Source organism: Fundulus heteroclitus, chromosome 22 (genome assembly GCF_011125445.2).
Source record: "Fundulus heteroclitus isolate FHET01 chromosome 22, MU-UCD_Fhet_4.1, whole genome shotgun sequence".
NCBI lineage: Eukaryota > Metazoa > Chordata > Actinopteri > Cyprinodontiformes > Fundulidae > Fundulus > Fundulus heteroclitus.
In genome coordinates this window covers 11,241,989-11,265,213 of record NC_046382.1, presented here as the reverse complement: position 1 = coordinate 11,265,213, position 23,225 = coordinate 11,241,989, and the positions used below count along the sequence as shown (strand labels likewise).

At 41.2% G+C, this 23,225-nt stretch overlaps 1 protein-coding gene across 1 annotated transcript in view; it reads right to left on the bottom strand.

Moving 5' to 3' along the window:
- Positions 1 to 23,225, bottom strand: part of thada (THADA armadillo repeat containing) — a 136,783-nt gene that overhangs the window by 54,461 nt on the left and 59,097 nt on the right. The window contains exons 29-30 of the mRNA XM_021316329.2: positions 18,521 to 18,689; positions 5,289 to 5,392 (exon numbers count right to left, since the gene is read on the bottom strand). Of these exons, the coding sequence (XP_021172004.2) occupies positions 5,289 to 5,392; positions 18,521 to 18,689 (273 nt within the window). The remainder of the gene's footprint in view (positions 1 to 5,288; positions 5,393 to 18,520; positions 18,690 to 23,225) is intronic.

Sequence of the window (23,225 nt, the reverse complement as noted above, 5' to 3'; positions counted from 1 at the left end):
ACAAAAGTGTCTAATTTAACTGACTTTTAATCTTTTTACTTTAGTTCAGATTTACTTCAGTTCTGCAAATGTAAATACTGACCGAAAAATAAATGAATATGATTAAAAATTAAAATCAGTCAACACATGAGACAAAAATATATCTGTAAATCAAGTTATTCTATTTCTCAAAAACTTTAATTTATTATATGAGGTTATTTACGATGGAGGTATAGAAACAATAAGAACAAGACAATAACCATGATTTAACATATTATTAGCAGTAGTAGTAGTGCAAGTAAAATTTGTAATAAGATTAAGATAAAGGTGTCCATGTTAAGAAAATAGGTTGATTATGGAAACTGAAAGTAGCGTCAAAAATAGTCTCAGTGACTCTCACAGTAAACCACAAAATGATTGTAATCCCCTACGGATTTAGGTTTAAATTGATCTGTTAAATTCACCAATATGTTTCTCCTCAGTGAAGTAATATCAGCGATCTGGAGAGGGACACTCGATATTGACAGTGAATCTGTGGAGGGGGCAAAAAATTAGGGTTATGGCAAAGAGGAACATGTAAGACGCAGATTTTTGCATTTTTCTCAACATAAATCAACCTTAAAGGCGTTTCCCCCTTTTTTCAGAAATTGTGAGAATAAAGTAATGATATTATAGGAATAAAGTTGTACAATTATAAGAATAAAGGCAGATTTTTCTAAGAACTCCTGCAACAAAGTGCAGAAAATAATAAATCTTTTTAGCACATCAGCTCATGCCCCCCGCTTTGGGAAGTCCTGCCCTAGAGGACAGCGACTGAACATCTGTCTGTTAATGTCTGAACAAAGCCATTTCTATTTTTATTGTTAAATAAAACATGCAAAACATATTGAAACCTTCAGTCAGTAAGCTGTAGCTTGGTTAGGACCAGTTTACGTCTGGCATCGTGGCTCAGAGCCAAATCATCTAAGACCCCAGTGCAGCTTTTTTTTAATAGTGGAGGGTGGCTGTCATGTTTAAAAGTTGATTAGCTGCATTGGGAACAGACAAACACGGGTGGGTGCTGAGCATTTCGCCCCTTCAGGATGAAATGCGAACACATGGGTATAAAACGAGGGGAAGCGAACGGGGGGAAATTTACCCAGAGACGTAAGCAAGCAGCTAAAATGGTTTAGCAAACACAGACATGAGCCGCTGTGCGGTTACGAGCATGTGTTTCAAGGTTAGTGCACAGACCGTCGGATCAGCAGGGGAGAGAAAAATCTATGGGGCGGAAAACCGTCTCTCCCTGCCAGGCGAGGCAGGCAGCTGCCACAGTTTGTATGAGGGGTCTCACACGCACCCACATGATCCATCAAAGACTCACTGGTATTAAACGATGGTGGAGAAAGTTGATGTTAAAAAGCTTGACTACGTTTAAAGTGGGGGGAATTTATAAGTTTTAAAAATTGTAGTAGTAGCATTGTGAGCTCCACTGGGTAATCAGACCTTTGTGGATCAGGGTCGTCTGCTCTGAGCTCGTTTATACTGAATACTGTAATAAGCAGAAAATTACACGTTGAGGCAAATCTGACATTTGTATGTAAACCCATCCGTCTTCTATTCCTGCTTATCTGTGCAGGGCCTGGTATCTGTCTGCTGCTGGTACCGGCCTGCACAGGTCGCCGGTCCATCACAGGGTGAACAACTCACACCGAAGGGCAATTTAGAGAGACCAATTAACCTCACTGCTCATGTTTTAGGACTGTGAAAAGGCCGGAGTACCCAGAGAGAGCCGACGCATGCACAGGGAGAACATGCAAACTCAGGGTTTTCACGTGCCCCCCCCCCCCCCCCAAACAGGCTAAACGTGGTTTGTTTATTGTAAATACGTTTATTTTTAATACATCAGTAACAATGATACCTAAGATGGTAAATAATAGTAAAGTTGTCAAGAATAATTGATATCTCAATATAAATAATACTAAAAAATAATTATTCAAAAGATACAGATTGAAATAATCTATATAACTCCACCCATTCACAAAGTGTTGCGCCTCTTCCGGCAGCAGCGCACAGAGGCGCCCCCCGTCTCCTCCCTGCAGCCGCACACCCGACCCAAATAATAAGCCGCTGCTGGAAGTTTTTACGTCTGCCAACGTGTGGAGAACTAACCTGACTCTCGCCAGATGTATGTTGCTCCGCCTAGCTCCACTCACATACATCTGGGACCTCTCCATAGGAATTGCCTTTACTGAAGGCTGGGCCTTATCAAAAATCCTTGCGTATGATTGGATAAGCCACTTGTCTGTCATCTTTATCGACGTGCTATTTCAACCACTCACACCGAAGCTAACCCGTGACGCTGTGAGAGCGATGCTCTCATAACTTTTTTTTTTTTATGTGTTTGCGGCTCTAGTAGCATGTGTTTTATTGACAGTGAGCTGACAGGAAGAGGGGGGAAGACAGGCGGCAAAGCGTCGCGGGTCGGAGTCGATCCCGGGCCGACCGCGTCGAGGACTTAAGGCCTCCTAACACGGTTCGCGCTAACCGCTCCGCCATGGGCGCGCCCCAGAAAACAAAACTTACCAAATTTGGTCGTGAGAAGGGCGAAAACATCGTTTCCACCAACAAAAGCCTTCAGAGCCGTTCTCTGATGTTCTTTTAATGAAACAATATTAGGTAGATTGGACAACATGGAAGAAATAGCAGCATCAATGCTAACGCTTGCTTCCTCGATGCGAGCCGCCATTGCTATCAAAACAGTCTCACGTCACGGTCGCGTCTCCACTACGTCACATCTATGAAACTCCAGCCCTGCGTCCTGATTGGCCAGACCATAAAATTGGTTGGAGAAATCACTCTCTATGGGCGATGTCCCAGATGGATGTGAGTGAAGCTAGGCGGAGCAACATACAGCTGGCGAGAGTCAGGTTAGTGGAGAACAGCCAGCAGAAAACATCCGACCCTCTTTATAAACACAGAAGCGTCGTTCGGAGGAACTTCCCCAGACAAAAGCTGAACGCTGCTACATACAAAGCTAGCATTAGCGCCCCCTTTGAGCCACGGCACGCGACACACCGCTCTGACACATAACGGGATTTAACCCAAGACCTAATCTTGTGGCAGGGCAACAGTGCTACAAACGGCGCCACTGCGCAGCCCATGTATGTAAATACAGTCAACAAATAAAGGCACTTTGCTTCTAGGCATTTTTTTATTGTGACAGAGTGTGTTTTTAATATGGGAGCTGAAACACATTGATATAATATTGAGATCGTTAAGATGTCCTCGTTTAAACTGAGCTGGAAATATCAGGATTGACACTGGCAATCAAAAACCCACAACAGTCAAACTGGTTACCATTTTATAATGATATATAACGTTAGACAAAAAAAGGCTTTTAAAGGCTGAATCATAAGCTAAGAATCCAAACAACAAGCTCAAATGTTTTGATATGACGGTTCTGGGCCTGGTGTGCAATCCCAGAGTCCCCCGTGCCGCCGCCAACCCACGGCTCTGACCGTCACTCCAGTGCTGACAACATCCTAGAGCAGGGGCCGAACAATTTAGTCCGGCCCTGTGGCTAAATGCATTATCATTATAAAAAATTTTTTTTTTTTTATTTTTTTTTTTTCCAGTGTCCTGTCTGGCAATGTGGCAATAAGATGCCACAAATAGCTCATCAGATTTGACTTTCACAAGTGGACAAGATAAAAGGAAGAGAATAATAAAACAATTGTTGAAAAAACATGTACTTTGTTTAATTGAAAATATGCAGTTCCTATATTGTCCACGAGGGGCGCTGTGTTTTAATTAGCAGATTAAGCTTCAGGTGTGGAAAAATTCTAATTATTTCTTAATTTTTATCTGTTTGATGTATTTTGTCATGCAGGACAGTCTTTTTAAGTTCCAAAAAATGTGAATAAATGTTTTTCAACATTGTACAATCACTGTGATCAGTTCTTATTCATAATGCACAAGTAAATGTTTAACTGGGTAAAAGTATTGTTGAAATTGCACATACTTTTCTTAAAAACGCTGAGGTTATTCATAATATATTGTGTAAAAGTGAAATTAACTTAATATAAAAATCAACAACAACTCTACATTTATTAGTTCTATTTAATCTTGCAATGAGTTTACTCGTGTGGCCCTCTTGAGATCAGATTAAGCTGTATGCGGCCCCTCAACCAAAATGAGTTTGACACCCCTTTTCTAGAGGCAGAAAAACCTCCAGACAGACACAAGACGGAGACCATGTGAGGCCAGAACCCAACACTAGCTATGTTGACACGCACAAAACTTCAGGATCGGATTAAATGATCGGATTGTACCGTCTATATGGGCACACAATCAATTAATCCGATCATAATGTGTTTATACGCCTGGCTTCACAAGAAGTAGAACTTCAGTCTTTGCTGAACAATAAAAGTAGCGAACAAAGCGTTGTAGTACGAGTTTTTGTCTTCTGAGTGGCTATGGTTGAAACGTTACTGAATAAGCTACAAGTTGGAGCTCTCTTATTTTTACAAACACAAAGGTTTTTTTTGGGAGCCGTAACAGTTTTGCTTCTAGACGTATTTCTGCCACTTAACAAAGCAGAAATACGTTTATGTCGGGCACACACGCACAGTCGGGTCAGTTTCCCTGAAAAGCGTTTACGTGCATGTCGATCGGATTATAAATCGGCATTGATCTTAATCCGATCATTTTGTTTACGTTAGACATTTTTATTCCGATCGGCCGTTTATTCCGATTACTTCTGTCCATGTAAACGTAGATACTGACTCAGACAAGGCAAACAATACATTCCAACGGAGCTCCTAAAATTAGTGCCTCTCTGGACGAGCTGGGAGGTTTTTTCTTTTCCCAAAAACAGAGACCCTCTGACCTGTGATGTCCTCAGATCCAGGCGGCCGGCTCGCCGGTGCCCTGTGATCAAGCGGACAGGCGCTTGGCGCGCTCCAGGGAGCAGGAATTCACCTCGTCATCTTAATAAAGACTCATCAGAGCAGCTAAGTGGAGCTAGCAGGGCTCACCCTGCGTTATCTACTGGAGACCTGGGCCTGACCTCAGCCCGTCAGGAGACGGGAGGGCTGGGCAGACACATGGAGAGGCTCTTTGGTGGAAGGGTGGGCGGGTGAAAGGGTCTGCAGTCAGGTCAGCAGGCAGCCTCTTTGAAATCGAAGCCTTAGCAGGACATGAAGCAGACGCAGCCAGCCAGGGGGATGCACGACAAACAAGGAGCTTTTCTTCTGGAGAGCGCGCAGGAGGAGGGGCGCGGATGCTTATCTGTGCGTCTTTTTGCACACGTGTGTGTCTAGGGTTACCTAGAGGCGAGCCACATGCGCTGACGGAGGGCCTCTCCGATGCCACTTCCTGCTGGCAGGGGTCTGTGTGAGTCAGTCTGGAAGGAGCGCAGCAGAAACAGCACCTGCAAACACAGACACAGCTCCATTCATTCCTACAGTCGAACATGAGGCGCCGTCCCCCATCCAGACCACAGGAACTCTCTCGGCGGGTCGGGTCCCACCGACTTCTGCCGCAGTCCAAACACTCCGGTTCTGTTGAGGTTCTGGGCAGCTCCGGCTTCACAAGACACCAAACAAGATGGATAAACGGGCAGAGCTTCCTCCTGAGTCGGCATATCGTCTGAAGCGTCAACAAATCCACAGCGAATGACCGCAGGCACAGAGATACTGTCAGAGCTCCAACAATCATTCGTGTCGAACTTCTACATTTCTTCAGGGAGTTCTCAGTTCAATTTTTGACCATTTTGAAACTAGAAAAACAGGTTTGCCATGAATTCTCCACAGACGTTTCCTCAGACGTCAGGTTTTAAACGAGGAAGCTACAAAAACAAGCAGACATACAGATAGATGGATGGAAAAGTTAAATAACTTTAAAAAAGATGGGTCAAACTGTAACAATATCTGATGAAAGCTGGTTTTCTGCTACCAACAGCTGAAAATTGGCAGATTTTCTCTGATGTCAGTCATCCAGGGTTCAAACCTCGTGTTGCCAGAAGGAGTAGCTGGTCTTCTCCTACAACATTTCATAGGATTAAGGATCTCTGACCTTCTGTGAATAATTTCTAGATTCGTGGGCCTGTTTCCTGCACCTTTTAGCTGCGTCTCTGCTTCAACACATCTGACTCCAATATGAGCTCATTAGCAGAGCACAGGTTCACCCGAATGCTCCTATTGAAAGGACTCTTTCCTCAGCGGTCGCCATGATAAGTGCTGTCCGAATAGTGCAGTCAGTAAGGAAGGAGGTAAGAAAAGGAGTCTGTATGCTTCCTCCTTTTGGCTAATTTAAGTTAGAAACCACACAACTTCCCTTTACCAGCTCTAAGGAGCTATAAGGCATCCCATAATCCTCTGCGTGACAGGATGTATAAGCACAGCCCACCTCATGGAAATGAACAAAAACGTCTGGAAAGAAGAGAGCGCGCACTTTGCAGTTCATTTTTGGAAGGCCGTAGGTCCCGATTTGACTAGAATCATCCTTGTGTTTCCGTAATGACGCCGGAGATAAAGACACAGCAGTTCGAAGCTCCTTTCCTTCCCATGATAAGATTTCTTACGGTTAACCCCATGAAAGGTCAAGGAACAGGAGCTGGGAGCTATAATTAAGGCTCATTTGGATGGACCTGCTGACTGTACACTAGCTAGGATGTTTAGCCATTTGGTTCAGGTGTGCAGAGCAAAGGACGCCTCTAAAAGTTGCAGGACTTGATCATACGTTTTAGATAATCCTAAAAAGACCCAGTGACCCATTTTTCAGTTTTCTGCCAGGTCCTGCTATTTAAGAGACTCTACATTGACATAATCTAACGAGGTCTCCCCCCCCCCCCCCCCTTAAGAAGTGAGAGACCCACAGCATCATAAATCCTCCATATGTCATATAGACACAGATTCTAGATATTCATCTTTTCTCTTTTTCGGCTAGAAAAGTTAATCTTAGTCAGATTTAACCAGAACACAGCATTCGTTTACGTTTGTGGTGGTAGAACAACCTTTTTTTTTCCCTGCCATGCTTCCTTATCTGCCAGCTGACCTGTGGGTAGCGTCTAATATCTGTTCTGTTAATATCTGTTAAGCTCATAAAAACTATTTTCCAACCATCTGTGATTTAGTACAAAAAAATAATATATTTTCCTATATATATATATATATATATATATATATATATATATATATATATATATATATATATATATATATATATATAAATATATACACACATACAGGACTGTCTCAGAAAATTAGAATATTGTGATAAAGTTCTTTATTTTCTGTAATGCAATTAAAAAACATGAAATGTCATACATTCTGGATTCATTACAAATCAACTGAAATATCGCAAGCCTTTTATTGTTTTAATATCGCTGATTATTTATATATATATATATATATATATATATATATATATATATATATATATATATATATATATATATATATATATATATATATATATATATATATAAATAACCTATCCCCCTACTGAATAAATGTACTCAAAGTAAAGGTTGGATTCTTCTAATGCTTCTGCAATAAAACAATTTATTGTGTGTTTTTTCCCCACACCATTACCAGGGCTCCAAACAAATTTGTTCAATTGTGTATTTTAGCGACACACAAGTGTCCTACCAGGTACGTCGCCTGCAGACAGAGGAAGAAAACCACCTGTGCTTTAAAAGAAATGATGTGAAAGAGCAGTTCTGCGCCAGCCTGCAGCAGGTGGACCGGTGGTTGGGAGTGCTCAGAGGAACAGACACAGGCTGGCCTGCTGGGGTGTGTATTCTGGGCCCTGGTAAGTATACTCTTTAAGCTGGGGCCACGGCCACAGACCAGTAGGAAGCCATTCATTACGCCGTGCAGGGAAGGCAACGTGGGGAAAAACCAGGCCGACCACGTAGCACCAAGCATGGCCGCTGAGTCCTGGCCCGCCCCGTCCCCTCTGCAGCAGTCTCCACGCCCAGACAACACCCACTGGCTCTGCAGAAGGCTTTCACACCCCCCCAAAGAGCATTTTTTTCCCCCTCTGAATGTCACTCAGTGACGGTTATTCTGGGAATGAGGAGCCCTCAAAGCCAAACGCTTCTGAGTAATTTCTCATTCAGGAAAGCAAACTCAATCAACGTGAGGAGAGAGTGTTTTAAACATTTAAAAATGTCCATAAAAATGATCAGATTAGTGTTGTGAGTTCTCTCAACTTGTATGAAACTAATTACTCATCCTATTTAATGCAACATGGGTCAGATCTTTTTAAAACCTAACCCCAAACATCATTCAGGATAGAAATCTTCAGTCATTTCTTCCCTGAAACTCTCTCTGCCCTCCACAGCTACACCTCATCCCCTGAGCTGGGAAGTCCCTGCATCGGACGCTCAACCGGCTCAATCCAGCCCGGCTTGGTAAAAAACGAAATATTTATAGAAAGCTCTGCCTCCCTGTTCCTCCTCCTCCTCTTCCTCCTCCTCCTCCTCCTCCCAAGGACGGAGAGGATAACACCCCGTGTGGGTGTGGATGTTGGGATGAATCAAGTTAAAATGAATCAGGGACAATGAAACAGCAGCAGACATGCGGTAGACTTTGTTTTTTTCTGAAAATGTCCGGTTCTTTTGGTGTTTTCTTCTTACCCAACAGCAGACGCCTTTGAAATTGTTCTTGCTAGAAAAAAAAAAAAAAATGGTCCAAGTAACACGCGGCTACATTTAAAATGTTGAAAACAAATCTGGACTTCTGAAGCACTTTAATTATTCAGAGGTGTTTCTTATGTCTAAAAAAAATAGATTTCATTACATTTTGCAAGTTGCTTCTTACCTGAAGGACAGGTGTTAAGGTTTTTATCACCTGGTCCTGATCATTTCATGCGACAGGTTTTTAAGTTTGTGGATGCTGCTACAACCCAAAAAATATACCAACTTCCTTCTGTTGAAAGCAATGACGGCTCTGAGTACGTTTTGAACAGAACAACCCAGAAGCAGGTCTTAAACTTTTCATTAAGCCCACATTTTTGCATTAAAAGTTATTTGTAGTGGTCTGGTGTCATATTGTAATCTGAAATCTCATGTTTTCATCACCTGTTAGCAGAAAATAGTCACGATGAACAGAAATAAAGGCTTGAAAACAATCTGTGTAATAAAGTTATATGATCTGATTCACTTCTGTAACTGAAATTGGAATATTAGCTGTAAAAATATATTGACTTTAATACAATAAAGAACTTGCTGAGTAGTAGAAGAAATCAAGAAAATGCTGAGACACCTACAGTGACATCAAAAAAGACAGAAATGTAGGCCTCAAATAAAAATCTGGTGCATCATAATGTACAAAATTGGTAACATTTCCACTATGTATGCCTATATGCTCCCTAAATTCCCATAAGACTGGCCTTAACATAATACTTCTGTATGCAAAATTCAAATTGACCTAAATTCATATTTAAATCTTCTGAGAAATTTAGTTTCGTCTTTTCGTCAGCTGCAAGCCGTAATCATCAAAATAAGAGAAATAACCCCTTAGGATATAATGAACCTGAATATTACGAGTCTCACTTTTTAAATAAATTTCCACACGTTAACTTTCTGATAGCATTTAAACGTGCTGCAAATGCATAAATCGATGTCCGCCTCTTTAAAAAAAAACAAGTAAATGCATCTGCCAACGTCGGTGTCTATTAAGTTAAATTGAACGCTGCTAATCACCGTTATTGTTTATAAAGTATAACAGCGGCTAGAAGCACCTGTCCTAATAGCTCCGGGCTGCATCCTTTCTGTGTTGAACCGAAAACCCCAACCACCGCAGCGCTAAATACGACAGGAATCAGGACGTTCTGCACGCCTTCTTTTATAGTGAGGCATCTAACTACTTTTGCATGTGAGTTTTATTTTGTGTGTGTGTGTGTGTGTGTGTGTGTGCTGCAGCAAGCCTTCCTCTGCTTTTGGGACTGGTAAAAATAGTGGTGGTGGATGTGAGGTCCATTCAGACTCTGTTATCAGCCTGCCCTGCCGTCCCTCCCACTGCCGCAACCACAGACTGGCCGCACGCGGCAGCAGGAGCGCGCCCTTCATGCGCACGCTCGCACACAGCCAAGGGGGGCGAGCGCAAATAAACGCGCGGCGGTCCGCAACGCCGTCCAGTAAAACGCGCGCACAAAAGAGACACATAAATCGCCGTTCGCATAAAAGCAGATAGAGGGCAGGCAAATTGCAGGCGCGCCCAATTAGGCAAAAACGGTTCCCAATAAAGATGAGCTAAATATAAAAAAGGAAATAAACCGTCTCCTGCTGTATGCAGACATATTCAGACACAAAGCTTAATTTGTCCACGAGACACAAAGTCATACACTGCAATAAGTACAATTTTCTTGAAATTAGTGTATTTGTCCTTGATTTGAGCAGGTAAATAAGACTATTTGCCAATGGAGAGAGTCATTTTTACCCCTAAAATAAGATAATTAGACATAATCCACTTGAAATAAGTTGATGGAAATGAGTTGTTCCTATTTTAAGTGCAAAAATCTTATTCCATTGGCAGATTATCTTATTTACCTGCTCAAATAAAGTACAAATACACTCATTTCAAGAAAATTTTTACTTATTTTAGTTCTGTTTTTGCAGTGTACTCCTTTACATCTGCACATGGGTGTGACAACCGAGTAGCTCTAAGGTCGATACTGCTTAGGATGGGTATGTTTTTATTACTGGCAGCATTAAAAAAGGCAAGAGCTCGTGTCTAATGCTCACACTAAACTGGAAACATTAATTTGTACAATATTATTCAGCTTAATTAATGTGTGACGACTTAAATTTTGACACCCCTTCTTTGAGGTGTTGGATTGAAAGGATCTGATGCACTTCTTCACATTTCCCTTATTGCTGTTGACTATAATGCAAATTTGTTTTGTTACTACATGGTTCTGCAGGGTTTTCCCTCCTCTTTTCCTTTCCACTGTCGCCTTGTGCTTTGCTCAGGATGGGACTATGCATTAAATTCAAAATTCAGGCCCTCTTGCAGCTGGTTTACTTGATTACAGGGGTGCAAAATTTGATTTTAAGATTACCTTTATAGAAAAAGGTTTCATCCTGGAATATTATAAAGAGATAAAAAGAAGTGAAATTTGAATATTAGTTGGTAAATATCTTGGCAAAATAGCTTGATCAGGTTTTACTTTAAACAAAAATACTATTTTTATATTTTATTTATGTTATTTTATTATAGCGCTGATTTTTATTTCTTTTTTAAATTAAAAAAAATCATAAAATAAACTCCCCGACACATTTCATGGTGGACGTATAAACCCGCCTTGTAAGGTCCTGTCAGCGCCGGAAAAGCTGCACCAGCTACAGCTGCCATCCATTTTGAAACATGGCAATGGGTCTAAGTTGCAACAATGGAGACTATTTGTTAGTTCCGCTTGCAAAAATTCTAAATTTTAAATTTTTTTAACCAATATTTCTTCTTAAAAACAATTAACAGCATCTTTAATTTATTTAAAGGGGCCATGACAACAAAGAAATTGAATGCAAAACCGCCTACTCAGGGCCAGTCAGCTTTGTTAATGCGGTACCGCGCACGTGACGTCATCCGTCTCAAGAGCAACGCCCCTTTTGCCGCTTAGGTAGGGCATACAGGAGAGAACGCCCGGATAACCCAGCTATTACAAGCGCAACAGAACCAGCGATATGACCGACTTTACAGCCGTTAAACTTTCCCAAGACGATGTCCCAGGCGCACGGTTTACTGGTCGCACTGTCGAAGAACACACCAACCTTCAGCTCAAACGATGGCTTGAGGTTCGAGGGCTTAAAAAGACTGGAAAACGGGCCGAGTTGATGAACGGTAAGCTTTGGTTTTTTTTCCTGCGCGGCGATCATGGCAGCGTCGGCCGTTTTTTTTTTTTTTGTTGTTGTTTGCAATCACCGTCCAGGAATGGGTATATGTTTAATGTTTGTCTCATTTGAAATGTTTTTGAGTAAGCTATCCTGGTAGCAGGCTATCAAGTTAGCGCCTGCTACCATGATAGCCTATATGCTGTCATGGTAGCAAGCGCTACTTTATTAACATGTCGGCCACCAAAATACTCTTACCTTGACTTGATGTCGCTGGAATTGGGTCAGGATGTTCTTCGGTTGTGCCCTTTCCTCCGACAAAATGCTTGCTACATATGTACTTGAATTTGGTAACTTTTTCCGGGTTGAACTGGTTTGTAGGCCGAGCGCACACATTTCTCCTTGGCAGTCTTGAAGAAAACATCCTTCATATGCGGCCAATCAGCGTACCTCGAGTCGCTGTTGCCCGTTCCATAGCAACAATGTTTAAAAACCATGGTCTTAGATTTGGAAAAAGCAGTCGTTTACCGAGTAAAACCAAGGGTAACGCACGTCTCTTTTACAGCAAAACAACGGCGGCTTTCCGGAGTTTGCCCCACTGCGTACCACGTGATGTGACGTCATCGTGACGTTGTGTTTCTAAAAATAGCTCGCGCGCGGTACCCCATTGGCTCAAAATTGGTCAGATCAGGGTTGTCTTTCTACGTAATTCATATACTCCAATCAGAGCGCACCATTAAGCAAACCAAGGCGTCAGCTGTAGATCTACTGAAGCATTTTCTTGTGAATGGTTATAAACCAGGGGTGTCAAATTCATTTCTATACTGGGCCACTCATGTAGTCTTTAAAAGGGCCGGTTGCACGTATATAGATGATACTTTGGATTTCAGAATTTCATTTCAGTTCACATAGAAATATAAAAATATCGGGGTGAGTTACACTTTAAACTCATCATTCTGCATCACTTTTTCTCTTTTTGGACATTTTTGGGTTGTTTTAATGTGTTGTGGGAAAACTGACAGCTAGTGGCAGGATGCAGTCACTACATAGTTAAAAAAAAATCCACATTTGCTACAGAAGGCACAGTTTTAGCCACTTTATACAACTTTAAAAGATATATGCCTCTACTTTATGGCATGATGCGCCTTTTTTTGGCTCTTGAAGACTGGATAAATCGCCTTGACGGGCCCGATTCGGCCCGCGGGCCTCGACTTTGACACGTGCTTTAAGCCTTATCCATAATGTATGTGTGAAAGGCAGCGGGGAGGTAAGACGAGGCTCGGTAGCCCTGATGGTTCCCAGATTCCCACTTGGCCCACTAACAGTTGTTCTTTGACAATAACAGAGGAAGTCATTTCTCCCCCGAGCACAAACATCTGCCGCCTGTTACACACAAAAAAAAAAAAAAAAACACACAGTGAACCCTGTACTAGACAGGTCCCAAGGCTAAACAATGTGTCCTCATCATCTCTGCCACCACCACCACACATTCAGACATAGTTCTGGGCACGGGCAACTAAACACACACCCACTGTGGCCTGAACATCCAGCCGCCTCCTCCTCCTCATACGGTGGAGTGCACACAACGTTTCAAACGCACGTCGTCCAAAAATGCAGGTCTCTATCTGCTGGATCAGAGACTGCGCTGCGATGCTCCGCTGCACACGTACACCTCAGACCTCTATCTGCCTACTACTAATTTTAGACCTCGTCACCGGCACACATCTCTGCAGCTACTTCTGGGACGCTGCTTGCATATCGAACTCGATCATCTCGCCGGTGTCTCTGCCGACCTACCTGCAGACCTGATAGCCTGGACACAGATAGGTCCACAGATAGTGCTGTGCTAACTCGTTTTCTTCCACGCACTCAACCATTGTTTAGTATCTTTAGTCGGTTAACACTCATCTATAAATAATACCAGCATGAAAACGCCCCCAAAAAGCACAAGGCACGCAGTTCTGTGTCTTCCCCAAAGACGCCACGAACAGAACCAAATGACCAGAACCACCGGGGACAATGCAGTTTTCAACAAGGCGACACGCAAACTATTCAAAAGTATTCACATCGCTTGAACTTTTTCCACATTTCATCACATTACATCCACAAATATAAATATATTTTATTGGAATCTCATGTGAAAGACCAACACAAAGTAGTATACAGTTGTGAAGTAGAAAGAAAATTTTACATGAGTTATTTTTTTGGTTTACAAAAAAAAAAGAAAAACAACAACACTGAAGAGGGCATTGCGCAAAACTATTTACCCCCCTGAGTCAATAGTTTGTGGAACCACCTTTTGCTGCAATTACACCTGCAAGCCTTTTAGGGTGTGTCTAGTGACTGAAATTGTGGGCCATTCTCCTTTGCAAAACAGCTCAAACTTAGTCAGATTGGACGGAGTGCATCTGTGAACAGCAGTTTTCAGATCTTCACACGGCTTCTTGACTGGATTTAGGTTTGGACTTTGACTAGGCCATTCCAAAACCTTAATATGTTTTGTTTCCCATTGTAGCCCTGGCTTTATGTTTAGGTTGTCCTGCTGGAAGGTGAACATCTGCCCCAGTCTCAAGTCTTTTGCAGACTTCAACAGGTTTTCTTCCTAGACTGCCATCTTATTCGGCTCCATCCATCTGGCTGCATCATGTGGGACGTTTTGCTGCCAGTGTATTAATGGTCCGTTCTAGGTACTAGTGCTTAGCATGAAGTGGATGGAATAATTAACTCAGAAGCAAACATGGTCACAGCCATTTATAATACTAAATACAGCAACAGTTTGAAAAAAAAAAGAGCTGTTTCTTTTAAAAACTGCCAATCTTTTAAGACCCTTTTCATGTTTCATATCTAAAATTACTTACAGATCCTTTTACTAAAGAATACGAGTACTGTTTTTTTTTTTAATATTAGTTTAGTTTATTATTAAGAAGTTTAAAAATAATCACAATAAAATAATAGCTTGGATCATTTTTTTATTTTTTGTATAAAAAACTAAATCTATTTAGGAATCTCTGGCAAGACTTGATGCAGATTCTTGCATGCCACACTTTTCAGAGTTTCAGAGATTTTGAAAGCCTTGTATCTTTTTTCCCTATCATGTGTTATTTTGTGTTGGTCAATCACAAATAAATAAAAAAAAAGCTCTAAAATACACTGAGGCTTCTTGTCAGTGTTAGACGAAAACAGTTGAACGAGCTCAATTGTGCATTTTCAATACTTGCTTTGAAATTCCTTGCAGCTGCATATTGACCAATGATCCCAGCCTGGAGGTAAAATGTTTAATTAATCAAACTCCAAGCTACAATTAATCAAGCTCCAAATTAACAGGACATTCAAGCCCACGAGGAAGCAACATAGCACTTTAACCAGAATTGCATAAAGATGGCGTAAGCTAAGGAGATTATATGTGCAGTCTAGTGAGCTTTTTGGTGGAAGGAAAAGGGAAATGAATGCCTAGACATGGCTTCAAGCCGTCAGCTCCACTACGTCTCACAAGGATATGTCCTTGATGATGCAAAGAGATGAATCCCACAGAATCCCATCTATCTTGTATGGATGGACAGACAAAAACAGATGGAAAAGAGGGTCTTCACTTCAAGTTCAATGACTGTTCTCAAAAAAAAAGGATACAAAGGCACGGCCAAATGTGTCTAGTAAGTTAAACCTTGTTGTAAGCGTCACAAACAAATCAACGTGACACAGTAGTGGTGATATTAGCTAAGAAAAACCAGGAGTGCAGTGGATGACATTGAACTTTCAGGAAAAGCCCAATTTCAAAGAAAACAAGAGACTGGTGAGAAAACTTTAACCCGTTTCATGAGTTACTGGAACGTTCAATCATTTTTCCTCAAACAAAAAGGTACCGCTAAAAGATTATAAGCCTCGTTTTTTCAGGCGTGCACACAGCTCTTGTGTCATCTAATAATTAGAAAACAGGTGGCTGGTGCCGTGGTTCTCTTATAACAAAACCCGAACGTGGTGAAGATGAGATGCAGGAAAGGACAAACGGGTTTCCTACTGCCACAACTCCCATTCCAGGCCGCTATTATATCCTGAAGAGACACAACATGATCTCACCCATTTAATACTGCTTAGAGCATAAAGAAACGAAACCGATATGAGAAAACAGACAAAAGAGGAGGTGGGAATGTTTCCAATTAAGTCAGGACATTAAAAAAAAAACATAGTTTAAGCCTCAGATAAACGGTAACTATGAAGAAACAATAACTTGGAGCAAATGAAACCTTGGACTGCAACTAAGAGACCTTTCTATTAGCTAAACCTGCACTTTAATGCATCTACAATCTTCTCTATAACAGACCCAACAGGTTAAAAACACCTTTCACCAGTTCTGAAAGAATGCTTCAGATTTAACAGATAATGGGAGTGAGGGCCAGAGTTCGACAGAAAGCTGCAGGTCTTACAGCAGAACGACAAAAGTTGGCTAAAATACCTGGTTTTGATGGAGAAATTGTATATTTGGAGAAATCGTTAAATTGAAATGTTTAAAAATCTTAACCAGACTGTAGACTGTCTAGAAATCTCAAAAATAAATTTGGATTGCATGAAAAAATTACATCACTGTGGAGATGTGGGAGTAAATTAACGAGGAATTCAGACCAAAACGTCGCAGTTCCGCTTTGCTTAGACCGCAACTGAACGATTCCAACGTGAAAAGGAAGAAACGGCGAAGCATGACGTGTCCCCCTTTAAGACAGAGGTGGGAAACAAGCGGACGAAAAAATGCGGAACAAGAGAGAAACCGGCGTGGACTAGATGAGGAAACATCTGGGGAGCATCCACACGTGGCAGACATGACAGGAACACAAACTAAAAACCACTCTCCCCCTGAAATCTTGCCTCCCTCCACCTTTAACCAGCCATCCCTCCATCCCACACCAGACCTCCCTGGAGTCCTGACCGCTATCGAGCAATGCTCGCTCCGTCTTATCCTGAGGAAACCTCTGCAGTTTGCATTCTTTGCGTCGACCCCTGGGCACAGATCCGTACCGCACCACGCCCACCGACCCCATCGGCTGCATCCAGTAAAGGGCTCGGGGGGAAACTCCCTCTCTGCCCCTTTTTTTCTCTGGCAGTGTTGATGTTACAGGCTCACTGTTTGGTTGTGTTTTGTCAGGGAGCGATGACAGAACTAAACACCGGCATTTACCCGGAGATAACCGCCTCGTCTGGATAAGCTCTGGGGGGGGGGATCACTGCCCCAGCCGTCTTTACTTCACATTTATTCAACTTAAGGATCTGTTACAAAGTTATGAGCAGTTAATATCTTACCTGCAGCAGAAAACTCTCCCACTCTCATAATCTACACTGCAAAAACGGATCTAAAAATTAAGTGAAATGTTCTTAAAGTTAGTGTTTTAATCCTTGATTTGAGCAGCTAAATAAGATTATCTGCCAACGGAATGAGTATTTTGAGCCCTAAAATAAGATAATTAGACATCCTGCATTTAAAATAAGATGATGGAGATGAATTGTTCCTATTTTAAGTGCAAAAATCTTATTCCATTGGCAAATCATCTTATTTACCTGCTTAAATCAAGGACAAATACATCAATTTTAAAGAATATTTTACCTATTTCTAGTTCCGTTTTTGCAGTGTAGAGTTGGTCAAAGCAGAGGTGGAAACTAATGGCTACTCTAAAAAAAAAAAGGCAGAAACCCAAGTGAATTTTTAAACGCTTTTTTATAATCTTCTTAAATCCATCGTCACAATTACATTGGTTGGGTATTTAAAACCGAAATCCGTGAACATTTACACTGGAAATGAACGTGGGGCCTTCACCAGCCTAGTAGGGAGGATTCACTGCAAAAACAGAACTAAAATAAGTTACAATTTTCTTGAAATTAGTGTATTTGTACTTTATTTGAGCAGGTAAATAAGATAATCTGCCAATGGAATAAGATTTTTGCACTTAAAATAGGAACAACTCATCTACATCAACTTATTTCAAGTGGATTATATCCAATTATCTTATTTTAGGGGTAACAATGACTCTCTCCATTGGCAAATAGTCTTATTCACCTGCTCAAATCAAGGACAAATACACTAATTTCAAGAAAATTTTACTTATTTTTAGTTCTGTTTTTGCAGTGTGTTGATTGAAATATAGTGTTAATTGAGATAAACAGCATTATTTAGGGATGTTTACTGGATGTTCATTTATTTATGTTGATAAATTCTTTAACTTGGAGAGAAGTTGTCACTCATTTATTCTATATGTGAGCAGAGTTTGCTGTTAAAAGAATGCCAGTGCTCGAATCATCCCTTTAAATATTGTCCTGATATCAGCTGTTTGGGCTGATATTCACCAGATTAAACCTTAAATAACTTTTAAACAGCGTGTGACAGCACAACAGTGACACAATTGATGACTGATGCGACTTATATATATTTATACATATTAAAAATACTGCATTTGGACTTTTTTCTTTTTCCGTGTCATGGTATAGTTTAATGAGAAAAAAAAAAAAATACCCCACAGGGTGAAATCAAAGTCTCCGTGTCAGCGTTGACCCAACTCTGACACATAAACTGTCCTGCAGGGAAGCACACGGCGTACTGACAAGCTTATGATTCAAGTTTTGATTTCGGCTCTAATTGAAAACTTGCGGTTGTCTAAACAAGCCATGATTACAGTGAGCGCTGTATATTCCCAGTATGAGAGAACTGGTTAGTGTTGATGTGGGTGTGTGGGAGCAGACCTGCAGCAGAGTGCCATGGATGTGGTTGTGTTGGATTTTGGGCCTTGGTTCTGGAGGGAGCTCCTGCAGCAGAGAGTGGACAGTGGAGGGGACCTGGGTCACCAGCACGAAGGGGACGACAGCCCGCGCCGCCATTTCTCTGGTGCGATACACGGCGGAGCGACTGCATCTGTAGAACAAGCATGTGGTGACAACTTAAGATTACACAAATGTGTTAAATAGACGTTTTGCTATTATGACCTTTATGTTTTACAGAAAAATATTTCATATTAGAGGGTTATTGCAACTCCACTAAAAATGTTGAAGCAGTCAAATTCTACACTGCAAAAACAGAACTAAAAATAAGTTAAAATTTTCTTGAAATGAGTGTATTTGTACTTTATTTGAGCAGGTAAATAACATTATCTGCCAATGGAATGAGTAATTTTACCCCTAAAATAAGATATTTAGATATAATGCACTTGAAATAAGTTGATGCAGATAAGTTCTTCCTATTTTAAGTGCAAAAATCTTATTCCACTGGCAGATTATCTTATTTACCTGCTCAAATAATGTACAAATACACTAATTTCAAGAAGATTTTAACTTATTTTTAGTTCTGTTTTTGCAGTGTACTTTAATTGTCAATATTACTCTTGTGCCTGCAGAACCAGTAATGCATCTATAGTATATTAAACAATTTTTTTTCTCTGACAAACTGCTCATGACCTGATATTCAAGGTCTGTGCCTTAACTTGGTGGCCGAAATAAACTAAAATAAATGTTTTTAGCTTTGTTCCACCTGAAATACTGCAGAAAGTAAATTATTCTCTCTTTACCATTGTTTTTTTTTTTCCCAAAGGCCTTAGAAAAACTTCAGTAGTCAAACTTCTTTTAAAGGGATGCCTAATTTGGATCCCTTAATAATCATGACTGATCATGACATCTGGGTTGATAGTCTGGGTGGGACTGTCTGGTAATCAGGATATGATCTTACTAATTATAAATTTAAGAGAACAAATAATACATCTGGGGTTCCTCAAGGAACCATTCTTAGGCCACTTTTATTCAATATCCAAATGATCCCACAATCTCACATTATGGAGAACAACACCATCCATATGGTGGTGGTGATGTTTCACACATTTGACCATCTTTATCTTTATTTCTCATTGCAACATAGCGTCCAATGAATTGTGCTCTCTGAAGCGTCCCAGAAGCGCTGCTTCTCCAAAATACGCGGCCGTTGTGTTCTTTCCGCTGGCCGAGGCAACTCCACATCAATCTGGTGCGGAGCTGAGCGGATCGTTAAGGCCGGAAGTCAGGGGATGAAAAACACATTGGATTCGGTCCAGTTTACAAAGTAAAAGACCACATGTGCAGACTTTGGATCGCATTTTACTGTAAAACATAAATATCTGCGGGTTCAGCAACAACACACCAGTTGATCTCACTTGATACCATGGACAGCAAGGCGTTTATCTTGGAGGTGAAAAAAACAAACAAAAAAAAACCACCATTTTATATCATATTTCATGTCTTCAATGAAGACATGAAATAAAGGGCAGGCACACGAGATGTGGGTAGTACTGGCCTAACCCTCTGAATCAATCCCGGTGGAATAAGCAGCTTATTCTTGGGGGCGGTGCTTTCAATGGAACAGGGGTTAGGGAGCAGTGGGCTGCCACTGTGCAGAGCATTGGGGGGTAGGGTCCTTGCTCAATGACCCAGGGTAGCAGTTGGTGGGATTCGAACTGGGGAATCAGCGGCCTGCTCCGACCACTAGGCCATCACTCCTCCTGCGTGACCAAATGACCACAGACGGAAGTTTAAACCAGAATTAAGAGATCCATTGGTTGTCTTAGCACTCAGCTAGCCTGAATATGGGTAAAAATTACTGAATGAGCTTTATGTTGGTGGTAATGTTAAGTTCTGAGTCCATAACCAGATCAAATAGCTGGTTTATTAATCCTGACCAACGGCATGAGAGATATTACATCACAGCCATCCTTAAATCTCTGCAGTGGCCCCTTGTTTGAAAATAGTTGATAATAAAATCTTGTTATTGGTCTTTAAGGCTTGGAAGGGCCTTGGACCAAAATTCAAGTCAAGAATATTCATCTAAACCCTTCAAGTCAACAGAGAGCTGTTTACTAACAGCTCTTAGGACTTTATCATTTTGTTCGCCAACAGCAGAAAGTCGCTGATAAATTCACCACAAAGAAACGATATACGTGACTTATTTGACTTGGCTTTAATTTTTGCTTACATCTTATGTAATCTTGTTTGCTCCCCCCCCCCTCTCTGCCCAGCTCCATGTCCTACTGCAAGCTTTACAAAATAAACATCTCCTGGGCCGGCAGATGAACGATAAAACCTGAATTGAAATATTTTCAACTCATTAGCTGACCAGGCAGGAAATGGTATGTGACGTTTTGTTATTGCCCACCCGCACACGTCTCCGTTCCACGCTCGCTTGCAGCACTCACCGGTAATGCTGAGTATGACCCGTCACCCTAAGAGTAAAGCTAAAATTAACCTTGTTTACAAGTCGATAGGGTTTCCTTCTCCAGTGTCATAACAGAGCCAAAGCTCACGCAGGGGAAGGACACGGCCGAAGCCATGGATGAGATAAGACAGACTGGAGGGGGCAGAGTAGGAGTTACTGGAGGAAGAAGGTAATTTCAGAGAGCCTTTGTTTATTCTTTAGCTAAAACAGCCATAGATCAACCACTTAAAATAAACAGCAAGCCTAATTCAGACAAAACCAAAAACGTTTTCATACATTTTCTTCTCTGACACAGAACTACAGTCAGAGTGAAACGTTATTTTTTTTACTTTAGTTTGTAATGTGTAAGTTCACATTGCTGTTATCAAATGCATTTTAATTTTACTGGAGAAAGCTTACTTATCCGGTCAATTTTAAAGGTATTTTTCTGCACAGAATATTCAACTAACTTCAATTCGGTTCCTTTATACCATCAGAGCAGGCGACTCTGTGAGCGTCCAGTGGAAATCAATCAATCGATCTAATCAGAGGAGTGGCTCACAATCTTTATCTTCTGGTGTTACCAACGCTTAGCTCCAAAAAAAAAGCACTTTGCCTCAACATAACTTCACGTAACAAAAACTGCTGCTAAGAATATTACAGATTTCTGGATCATCAAGAACTTTGAGGTGAGCAGTTCAGCAGCAGAAGAACAAGTTTTTAAGGCGTCCAAAAGAGGCCTGCAAGCCCTAGGAATGTCTTTGCCTGAGCTTAGAGGATACAGAATTATGTAACCACCAGTGCAGAGCTTGCTAAACACCGGTTGCAGGTAGATGAAGGTAGGTCTTCGTGCAGTTAGAGGTCAACTTTGGCCAACGGCCTTGTGGCAGGAAAGGCGGCAAATAACCCACTTCTGTCTAGTTTTGGGTGAGTTCTGCTTCAGACTGTGGCTCCCTCCGAATATCGTTAATAATAGCTCCTAGTTCCTGTTTCGTAACCGTTCACGCGGTCAACAGTAGGAACACCTTGGTGGACAGGAAGGGAGCCTCGGACCGCTATGCCGATTTCAGACAGCCTTTAACTCCGACGTCATTACGTGACGGAAATGAACATGGACGATGTGAATCAAATCAGGCCTACAGCCTTCCGAAAATGTACTACAAAGTGCAGGCTATCTTCTCTCCAGCCATTTTCATTAATATCTGTGAGGTGGGCTGTGACAGCACTTACAGTATGGCGACTAAGTCCTTAATCAATAAGAGTATTTGGATGTGACACACAGGCCCCACAATGTGAAAGAAAGTCCACAATGGAGCCACTTCCCCTTATCCCAGAGCTCAGCACTTACTTTATTAGAAAAGAAGATTGTGACGATAGAAAAGTGCAGCACCTAGAATGTGGGTTAATCATAGTTCCAGTCATCGTAATATTCAAAAATAACATTGAAATGTCGTGATTTAGTGATGTTGTGCAGCCCTACATGAAACCAGAGCATTTTTATTCTTTGTCATCATACTCCCTCTACGTTATAGTGGGCTACATCAGCATCTTTGATACTGGTTGTGTCAGCGTGGGCATCCGGCGTAAAGCCTCTGCCAAGTTTTGTCCAAGTTTTAATGACTTGCTGTGGTGAGCCACGCATAAGGGAGCAGCAGATACTGTGGGAACCCCATACTGACACCTGCACAGTTTAAAGGATCGCAGACTAATAAAACTGCATTAAAGTCAAAAGAGGACAAAAAGGGTTGGAGATGTTCGTAGTTGTGGACGTTGTTGCATTAAAGCTGGTTGCAGATGCCCAAAAAGGAAGCTTATCTGCACTGTGGAAAAGTGGACCATAAAAAAAACAACAACAACTATTCGATGCAGTAGCACTCCAGAATCTCTGGCATGAGTAAACAATTGAAGCAAATGGAGACGCACACAAGTGTGAGAGCAAGTCTACACTGCTAAAAGGGAACTAAAAGTGAGTGAAATGTTCTTGAAATTAGTGTATTTTTCTTTGATTTGAGCAGATAAATAAGATAATCTGCCAATGAAATAAGATTTTTGCACTTAAAATAGGAACAATTCATCTCCATCATCTTATTTCAAGTGCAGGATATCTAATTATCTTATTTTAGGGGTAAAAATAAATAAATAGCCTTATTTAGCTGCTCAAATCAAGGAAAAAATACTAATTTCAAGAAAATTTTACTTACTTTCAGTTCCCTTTTTGCAGTGTAGAGAGCAAACAAC